The following is a 10,628-nucleotide window of genomic DNA, read 5'->3' as shown; positions in this document are numbered from 1 at the left end:
CGAAGCTCCTAAAGCCTGAGCTGCACAAGAGAAAAGCCTCTGCTTGCTGCAACTAGAGAAACCCTGCACACAGCAACGAAGGCCTTGAACACCCAAATAAATAATTTTTTAAAAAATTCTATATAAAATTACTTAAAAAAAAAATTTAGCTAATTTACCAGCAAGTGCACCCAAATAAGTGAATGTAGCTGACTCATGCTGGATGGTTTCCAGAGAACTGAAGCAGTTCTCTTAGCACATAATGTGGCAACCAAACAGTGAAACCAATGACCCTATAGTAGTTTTCCCCCCTTGCCTTTCAATGCAAACACATGAAATACCTAATTTCAGTTCAAACTCATTTCCCTTTTATTAAAGTCCAAGTTACATTACATGGTTTGGTACTCAACAAAGGAAAACTTGTTCGAATAAGGTAATATTGTATCATCAGTATTTCCAGGTGACTGTTTACAATCAAGTAGCATTATCAATAAGTCCTTGGGAAGCCCATCTGTAAAAGAAAACATGAAAAATTAGCTGGGAAATAAAGACAGAACTCTTACTAAAAATAACCTCTAGAGCAACAGCCCAAGGAACTCTCTATGTAGTCTCTTCTGCTCTTTCTTAATCCTGCCTGAAATCAACATACCAGATACTAGCTATTTGGCTTTTTTTGTTGTTATCCACCTGGTAATTATTGAGGTAGTATTCTTTTCTAATCAGAAAAGTACTAGGGAGCTGCCCTCTTTAAGAATTTTTAAGTAAAAGAAATATAGTGTTCCTGCAGTTAGAAAATATCCTATATAACAAAGATCTTCTGGACTCCTTGGAATAATACTTGATAAATGAAAGCCTTCACATTTCACAAAGACTTGCTATTTGGCTTCAGGGAGGAAGAAGAGACGGTGGTGATACAGAGATGGACAAAGATAAAATTAAGATTCTTCTTTCAAAGCAAGCTATAAAAAGAGATCTCAAAATTGAATTCAAAACTTCAGACATTTTCTGCTCAGTTTGTGGTAGAAAAATTGAATGTAGGTATTCTTTGAGTTTAAGATTTTTAGAGTGTGAAATCAGGTGTGAAATTAGGTGTTCACTAATGGTATCCTAACCATGCTCACTGGTTCTTTATCTTGTGAGGATCTGATACTAGCTCTTTAAATAATTTTGGGTCCACCTTTATTGAAACTTTTGTAAGATAGCTTAGTCCTACCTTTTAAAAATAATCTTCTTTTTACTCTTAGGAAGCAAACCTTCTATTTAAGCCTCATTATTTACCTCTGAGAAATAAGACTATGGCCTTAGTAAATGCTTTAGTACTGCAATGCGTACAAAGGATGTGTGGCATAGTAAAAACAATGGACTCTGGAGCCACACTGCCATGGTTTAAATGTGGGTTCCTCTACTAGTTGTATGACTTTGGACAAGGTGCCTCGTTTTCCTCATCAGTAAAATAGTAAAATGGGAATAAGTGTAATAATAGTAAGTACTTCACAGGACTGTTCATGAGGATTAAATGAGTTTATAAAGCACATAAAACAGTACCTCACACATAGTAAGAGTTATATACACTATATGTGTTTGTTAAATAAAATAAACAAAGAGTTATTACTTATGTATTTTTTTCTGTTTTACAAAGCATTTTCTGCATACTGCTCACTACCCGGCAATCTTGTGGCTGGTTTTATTACCTAGTCTGAATTTTCCACAAGGTATCAGGTTTGTATTATCAATGAATATTACATATTATATTTCAACTTGGGCATACAAAAACAGAAGCATCAAATTAATAAAACTCTGCCGTTAAAAATAAAGATGTATAAAAGCATGCATGATGAATACCTGATATGGAGTAGATTACCTTAATTGAGGAGAGGTTAAAGAGCTGGAATTAGGAAAAAGGCACAGAGAGGGCTTCAACTCTATGTGAAACCTCTCATTTCTTGGGGGAGAGGGAGAAACTAAAGCAAATATGGCAAAAATAATATTTCAAAATTTGGGTATGGTTACATTTATTCCCTATGCTATTCTTTACCCTTGAAATATTTTATGTTATATAGATTTTAAAGTAAGGTTTTTTAACTTGCCTTTACACCAATAAAAGAACAATTACAACAACTAGAAACAACAATTCTAGCTCTTTAATCATCACAGGTACTCTCTAAGCTCACAGCTTCTAACAAAGTCATGAAAAGGTCTTTCTCTGAGAATACTGTAATGCCACTTACTCACCCCTCCCTGGATCCTTTCTCTCCTTATTCAGGTATACCTTACCCATGGGGTTTACACTTTGTCGAGGCCCAATTCCTCTGGAGTGGAGATTCCCAGTTCATTCAAAGTTGGTCTAAGTTCCTGGATGACATAGGGGTAGATTTCCTTATGAGGTCCTGCTTTGTCCTGATGGCAAAGAAAATACAATTAGCTCCGAAAAGCTGTCTCTATCAACAAAATGAAGCTGAAAATGCTTTCAGCCATATGCAGAGGCTAGTAGCACAGAATACAAGTCACCTACTTTTAAGTTAACATATTCATTCAAAAGAGAGAGCAACTTACATAGGCACTATTCAAGGTAGTCTGTTAAGACACCTGGAGACTAAGACTACTAAATCCAGGGGGAAAAAACATTTTAAAGCCTTGAGTTACTGGAAAAGAAGGTGGTGATGACAGAATTTTGTGATGGCAATTAAATGTGCCCAGCAGGCAACAGGAATAATTAAGTTAACATGAAAAAAGTTTCTTAATTTGCCTCAATTTGAGACCCTAACTGAATTAACTACTGGTGCTGAATGGATTGATAGCCCACAGAACCCTTAATTATCTTACCCATTTTAGATAAAGTATTGTCATACTTTCTCTCTTACAGACCTTGCATTTCTTTTCTATAGAATATAAAAGTCTTTTCATGGAGAGCTACACGTAGAGAATACTTATTTCCAAGGCAAGAGAGCTTTAAGGAATACTTACCATAATATACAATTACACCTATATTGTCACAACATTCTTCAGAGACAAATATTAGAAGGTCAAATAGACTAAGACAGTGTCAAATTATTATATTATTATTCTAACAAATTCTAGGTCTCCTTAAGTGTATTTTTTAAGTTATAAAATTCTTATTTAAAATTCAATGCATTAAGTTGTTCATTATAGAAAAATTTAAAAAACTAAAATCAAATAAGAGGAAAGTATATATCTTTAGGCTTCCCTGGTGGCTCAGACGGTAAAGTGTCTGCCTACAATGCGGGTACACCCGGGTTCGATCCCTGGGTCGGGAAGATCCTCTGAGAAGGAAATGGCAACCCACTCCAGTACTCTTGCCTGGAAAATCCCATGGACGGATGGAGCCTGGTAGGCTAGTCTGTGGGGTCACAAAGAGTCGGACACGACTGAGCAACTTCACTTTCACTTTCCTCTGGGAAGTCCCATTTTAAGAAGCCACTGGGGACACTTAATTTCATATCACAAGCAGCACAAAGATAAACAGCAATTCTTAATTATTTCCTTAAGATAAATTCTCAAATGGGATTGCTGAAATCCTAATAAAATAAACTCCTGAATAAATGCTCCCAAGTACTCTCCAAAGAGACTATAACTACAATGTACATTCCCTCTAACTATATAAAAACTAATTTCAGGTATTTTTAACAAATTCAAAAATACAGAATATGCTAATACCTAAGCAATAGTCCACCTACTTCCAGAACAACTTTAGCATTGTTATTTCACTGACCTTAACAACCTCTAGGATGCGAACTGCACTAGCAAAATCATTTAAACGTCTGCATGCCCGCAAAGCAGCATCAATGATTTTGGGTTCTGGAACCAGGTCATAGCCAACAAGTGTGTTCATCCCTGTCAAATTAAAAAGAGGGGTCATATCAATCTGGAATTTCCTCACTTAAACTACAATTTAGTTATCTACATTTTTTTTTATTGAACCATAGACATGTGATCTTGTCTGTTTGATCTACTATTCTTTTTTTTTCTTTTTTGGCTCTACCATATGGCACGCAGAACTTCCCTTCCATGGATCGAACCTATGCCTCTTGCAGTGGAAGCGTGGAGTCTTAACCAATGGACCACCAAGTAAGTCCCTGGGCCTCTATTATCTCTAAAATGAAATAACTGGGAATTCCCTGGTGGTCCAATGGTTAGAACTTGGCATTTCCACTGCCAGGGCCTGGGTTTGATTCTTGATTGGAGAAGAAAGATCCTACAAGCCATGTAGTACAACCAAAAAAATAAAAACCTTGAGAGTGATCTTAAATGCAAACATTATTTTCAAAATTAGCTGGCTTCTTTTCAAACAGGACGATCATTTTCAACTCACATACAATGTATGTACTTTGACTGCTTTAAAATAGATCTGACTGAAAAAATAATCTAAAAACAACCAGGGAAATGCTTAAGGAGAAAGTAATGAAGCCCAAATGAGGACTTTAAGGTGATATAGAGAAGCATTAGTGCAGAGTCATAAACATTCAACCAGAAAATACTGGGCATGATTACTTTTGGCTCTGCGCAAAATGACACATCATAAAATTTAAGATTCTCTTAATGGGAATGCAAAACTGTTCTTTTCATTACTTCTACTCAAGATTATCCAATAAGAATTTCCCTAGTTGCAGCAAAATGGAGTCATTACATACCTCTGGAGAAGTATGAAGGACTTAGGTTTCTGGCTTTTATTAATTTTAAAATATTAATACAAAGGACACCAGTGACTGCAATGCTAGAATACAGTGAGAGAATGAATTCTTCATCTGAGATAAACCGCCTACACTTAAAATTATCTATCAGTCTACTAGCTTGGTTATTATTGATGCTACTTACTCATGTTAAATGCACATTTACCAATTTAGGATAAACAAATTCTAGCTTACTCTGATAGGACACTTACTCAGAGCAAGACAGATAAATCATAACCGATAATAAAAATAACAAAAATCCCAAACTATTACCAAGAGGGGAAGAAAACCAAATGACTACTTAAACAAATTATCTATTTATTAAAAGCTACACAATTGCTAAATCTTGCTCACCTTGGCCTATCTCTATAGCAGGGATGATTCCCTCAGGAGACATTTCTGGTTGTCACAATGGGGGGTTTATGGGGGTTTCAGCATCTAGTGGGTAGAAACCAAGGATGCTGCTAAACATCCTACAATGCAAAGGACAGCCCCTGCAACCAAGAACTGTCTGGCCCAAAACATCAATCGTGCCTCCTTCAAAACCCTGCCTTACAGGAAACACTTACTCTGGAAACTATAAACTTTCCTAATTGCAAGATGCATGACAGTACCCAGTCTACACGATACATGTTTTCAAAATATAGCTGACCCTCGAACATGGGTTTGAACTCTATGTGTCCACTTACACACATATTTTTTTCATAAATACTACATGATCTGAATCCATAATATGGAGAACCTTGGACACAGAACTGTGGATCAGGAGGGCCAACTGTAAAGTTGTATATGGATTTTCTATGTGTAAGTGGGCGTCAATGTTCTTAACCCCCAAGTTTTTCAAGGGTTAACTGTAGTTACTCTTAACAGAATAGTGGAAGACTGCAAAGCAGTTCATAATTCTGTATTAGAATAGACACATATGCCTGTATTCCAATTACCTTTACGCAACTCCCAAGCATCAATATCTGGCTTATTGAAGTATGTCACCCAGCGAGCATCAAACTCCTCGTCTGTCTCATGTGACCCATGCGAGTAGCAGCGAAGTGACTGGACAGCTACAGGGAAGGAAGAACAGTAACTTCAATGTAGAGAAGTAGGACTTGACTGGTTTTTTCCTTTTTTAGGTGTATCTTAAAATATAATACAAAGTCTACTATCTTAACCATTTCTAAATGTACAGTTCAGTGGTATTACATTCACTCAATGCCTTAGGTGTTGAATCAGCTATGCATGTCATGGTAGAAAAATTATTCAACAGGTCAAATGAAACAAATCTTATGTACTGATTTGAAAAAACATCTTAAAAAACTAAGCACAGAGGGACTTCCTCGGTGGTCCAGTGGTTAAGGCTCTGAGCTCCCAGTGCAGGGGGCCTGGGTTCGATCCCTGGTCAGGGAACTAGATCCCACTTGCCTCAACTAAGAACCCGCATGCTGTAATGAAGATCCTGCATACTGCAACTAAGACCCAGCACAGCCACACACACACACAAAAATTATCAAGCATAGAAAAGTCAAACAAAAAGTACTACAGATGTATGTTTATGCTTTTCTCACTTATGTGTAATGCTGGTGTGTAACTGTTAACAGTGGTTATCTTTGGAAAGAGAAATTTTCTTTATACATTTTTATGATAAACAGCATTAATTCCTAATTTAAAATAATGTTTATTCTTGGGAATGCCCTGGTGGTCCAATGCTTTGTGCTTCAACTGCCCAGGGCCTGGGTTCAAACCCTGACTGGGGAACTAAGATCCCTTAAGTTGCACGGCCAAGAAGTAAAATGATGTCCAGTCTGTTTTTTTGGCTGTGCCATGTGGCATGTGGGGTCTTAGTTTCCAGATCAGGGAGGAACCTGTGCCCCCTTCAGTGGAATCACAGAGCCCTAACCACTGGACTGCCAGGGAATTCCCTCCATTCTAGTTATTAAGCAAATTTCTAACATATATTTTCATAATTTAAAAAGTCACCACAATGATAAGCACATGCACCATAAGTGAAGAATAGCCCCCACTCACACAACTAGAAAAAGATCACTAGAAGTAATGAAGACCCAGGGCAGCTAACGATTAAAAAAAAAAAAGTTCACTTACACTTAATGAAAAAAAGTTTTATTAGATTTCTAAGAAGTGGGATTTTTAAACATAACACTATCAAGAAAACAGGACACCCTTAGCAGTCTGCTCCCAATCAATATACCCTTTTCAGTACCATATGAAAACCCTTTCATTTTCAGTTTCTGCTTGTAACTGGACAGTGAATTGGGAGTTAAGTAATCTAAATTCCTTCTGAATAGCCTCTGAATGGGGCAGGAGGTGGGAGAAGGAATTTTTACCTTTGGGTTTTAGGAAGCAGTAGAGCCTAGTGGTCAGATACTTCTAGGCTCTTCACTTTCTTGTTGTTAATTAACTCAGGTTTTATATTCCTTATCTGTAAAATGCAGATACCACTACCTTAGCAGAGTATAATTAAAAATGAAAGCCACGTTAACGTTTTGTCTAGGGCTTAGTAACCTTGTAGTATGTACTCAATGTAGCTTTAAATTAATCCTTATCTAGAAGTGTCTTAATTGATCTATTTATAGAAATCATAATTCAAAGAAATAAAACATTCTTCAAATTGCACCTCTAATTATAAGAGCTTGGTATTAATTTCTAGTTATTTTAAAGGGTTAACATATCAAAAGGGAGAAGGCAATGGCACCCCACTCCAGTTCTCTTGCCTGAAAATCCCATGAACAGAGGAGCCTGGTGGGCTGCAGTCCATGGGGTCCCTAAGAGTAGACACGACTGAGCGACTTCACTTTCACTTTTCACTTTCATGCACTGGAGAAGGAAATGGCAATCCACTCCGGTGTTCTTGCCTGGAGAATTCCAGGGACGGGGGAGCCTGGTGGGCTGCCGTCTATGGGGTCGCACAGAGTCGGACAGGACTGAATCGACTTAGTAGCCGCAGCAGCAGCATATCAAAAACAACCTTTCAGCCCACCATCACCCCAAATTTGTAAACCATCTTTTTCAAAAACTACAGTTATCCTTAGCTGAATAAAGTGCAAGTATATAAATGAAGTATAAACTGTTAAGCAGTTCCTTATCAAGTTAAATATACACCTACCAAACACAGTAATTCCAGTTCTAAGTATTTACTCAAGAAAAATGAAGTATATAATTCTCTCCCTAGAGGCAACTATTAAGTGTACCTTCCCAATCATCCAGTAAATTGTTTCGTGATAACGAATTTCTTTTGCTCACTGCTGGGCATGGATTTCACTAGATGACTGTGGGTTTGTTTTCTAAGTGTGAAAAAGATGACCAACAAATGCAAATCCTAGGCAGGGAGATCAATGGATCACCTTCAATGATTTGTTTACCTTCCTCTGAGAGTCCCAAATTACAAACTGGGATTAAAAAACAAAAACAGTGCCTGAGACAGCTATTTAGAAAACCAAGCAAGCACTGGGAACACACACAGAACCCAGGTTGAGGAAAATGCACTCTCCCAATGGTTTACATTATATTCCTTATTCCAGTCATAGGTAAAGCAGGATCTATTCTAGTTATGGACATGCTTAACATTCTGATTTTTAGGTAAATTATATCCCTCACACCACCCCTATGTACAGCATTTCCACCTAGTTTTAGGCTTATATGGTAAACTATTTTGGAAAACAATTACTTGGTGTTTTTATATAAAGGTTCCAGAGTAGAAAAAGGGAAGCATCTGTAAAAAAAAAAACTGGGACATTTCTAGGGCTACAATCTAAAAATCTATTTCTAACACTGCTTTTTGGCATTCCGTTAAGCAAGTTGTTTTTTTTTTTTTAAAGCAAACATATTTAGAAAAATTAAGTGGCTCATTAATTCCCTTCAGAAACTAAACAGCTCCGACAAAGCTCAAAGAACAGGCATTTTGGTGGTGGTGATTCTAAGGCACAATGGAAAGAACTGACTAATGCAAAGGGTACATAAACAAGCTCAGAAGTACAAGGTTTAAGGGCCCAAAGGCTGGAAATCTATAAATGTGGGAGTGGTGCAGAAAAGGTTGGAAGGTAATAAAAAATGCTACTTAAATTTAGCCCTCCACCAAGAAAGAGAAAGCAGTAACTCCTCCCACCTTTTCATAGCCTATCAGGGTAAGGAATAGGGGTGAGGACTCTGTAACTTTTAAGGGTTGGCTGGAGAATCTAGCAATTATTCAAAATATTTAATTATCTAATTCAGTAGTTATTGGAAAACAATTTTGTTACAAGGTGGAGGTAGGTGGAGGCTCAAAGTGGGACAAAATAGGAAGTCTGGGTTGCTATTTATTTACAGCAAACTTGAAGCTCCCCAGGTTAACCCCTCCAGAGCTCTTTCATTAGACCTTGGATAGCCTCATCCAAGAATCTTAAGCCTTTCTGACTTTTAATTGCATGAAATCTCTTCAGTCTCATAATGATAATAAACCTCAACTTTAATATGCAAAAATGAAAGGCACTATAAAAATAAATATGTTTCAAGCATTTGTACCAGGAAAGGTGCTGAGAGTTGACATTATCTCATTTAAACCTCACAACTATTAAATAGTATCCCAATTTTAGACTTGGGCAACTGAGTCTTAGGGTTTAACTAACATGTCCAAGGTCACACAGCTAGAAAGTAGTTGACATGAATGTAACCATGACTGCCTCCTTGCGGCAAATATTTAGGTTTATGTGACAACACCTAAAATAAAGTTTTTTGTATATGAATTATGCTTAAGAGGGCGACTAGAATGATTAGGAGATAAATCACTTTGTCTAACATTAGCAAGAGTTTGAGTTCGTCCGCTTAAATATTCCTGCTTAGGGGCCAAATTTCATAATGTAGCATATACTACCATCATGGGCCAAAATCAAAGTGCAGTTAAAATAATTAAAAGTGCTAGACACATAGTCTCCAGGAACAGACATAACCGGAAGGCAGAACAAGAGACAGGAATCAGCAGAACATCTTATACTCCGCAATCAGGCTTCTAACCGGAAGCAAAAACATAAAGCTTCCCCCTATTTGCAGAACCCCCTATTTCTGGGTTTGTGATAGCCAATTTTCGAAATAAGAGTCTTATCATAAGATCTATCAAGTCAGTCCCTCTTCCAGGCCTCAGGAAATAACCACACACGTCGATCTATCGTAAAAGTGAAAGAATTAGAACGTGGCACGGCAGTCTCTAAAAATACCAGTTGTCTGGTTAAGTGACCCCAAAACGCTAACCGAGATGGGTCTGATGAAAAGACTATAACTGTTGCACACAGAAGTATAACGTGTTCTTGGAAGACGCTAGAGGCGGCGGGGCCGGGGACCCCGGAGGGATCACCCCCGCCCCTACCCTGAGCTCAATGTCACCTTCGCCGAAGCGCTGCAGGCCGGCGGTGGCCACTCCTAGTCAGGTGGCCGCAGGGTCAGCGCCGGGGCACGGTCACGGCCTGGGGACCGAAGGGGTCCGGTGGGCGCGGGAGGTGCGCTGCGCCCCCTCCTTGGCGCCCACAGCAGGTCCACATTTGATCGGTCGGCGGTGCCCGCACCAGGAAGTCGCGCCGAGGGGGGCCCCGGGGGCGCGCCCTCGAGTCCTCCACAACTCGAGGCGACGGCGAGAACGGCCAGCGGTCACCAGGTTCGGCCGCCGGCCCGCAAGGCAGGAGCTAGGCCTCTGGGAGAGCCTGCCATCGCGTGGCGGCGGGGGCCCAGGTCACCGCAAGGACACGCGGGCGCGGACAGCGGCAGGCGGGAGCCTTACCGGCGGCGGGACCGGGGGCCGGAGTGGGGTGCAGGAGGCCTCGAGGGCTGGCCCGGGCGACTGCGGCTGCAGCTACAGAGCAGCGGCGGACAGCGGCGCCTAGCATGACGGCGATGGCGGCGCACAGGTTAAGGCTGAAGAGAAGCCGGGTGTGAGCCCACGACCGCTCGGGAGCTCGTGGGGGCCGGACTCACGCACCGACGCAC

The 10,628-nt window shown here is 39.6% G+C and overlaps 1 protein-coding gene across 2 annotated transcripts; it reads right to left on the bottom strand.

Annotated features, from left to right (window-relative positions):
- Nucleotides 1-324: 324 nt before the first annotated feature.
- COX5A (cytochrome c oxidase subunit 5A) lies at nt 325-10,628 on the bottom strand. 2 transcript variants are annotated; one of them, XR_010659125.1, is made up of 5 exons: nt 10,423-10,628; nt 5,609-5,725; nt 3,710-3,831; nt 2,212-2,376; nt 325-490 (listed from the first exon to the last, which is right to left on the bottom strand). XR_010659125.1 is itself a non-coding variant. In XM_065906529.1 (5 exons), exons 1-4 carry the CDS (start codon nt 10,526-10,528, stop codon nt 2,263-2,265), a joined length of 459 nt encoding a protein of 152 aa, XP_065762601.1. In that variant the 5' UTR covers nt 10,529-10,627; the 3' UTR covers nt 325-490; nt 2,254-2,262. The 2 variants fall into 2 exon arrangements, 1 of the variants encoding a protein (XP_065762601.1); XM_065906529.1 differs by having other exon boundaries at nt 2,254-2,376; nt 10,423-10,627.

Source organism: Muntiacus reevesi, chromosome 15, assembly GCF_963930625.1.
Source record: "Muntiacus reevesi chromosome 15, mMunRee1.1, whole genome shotgun sequence".
In the NCBI taxonomy this organism is placed as follows: domain Eukaryota; kingdom Metazoa; phylum Chordata; class Mammalia; order Artiodactyla; family Cervidae; genus Muntiacus; species Muntiacus reevesi.
Note: the sequence above shows the minus strand (reverse complement) of the source record. Positions and strands in the feature narration are given on the sequence as shown.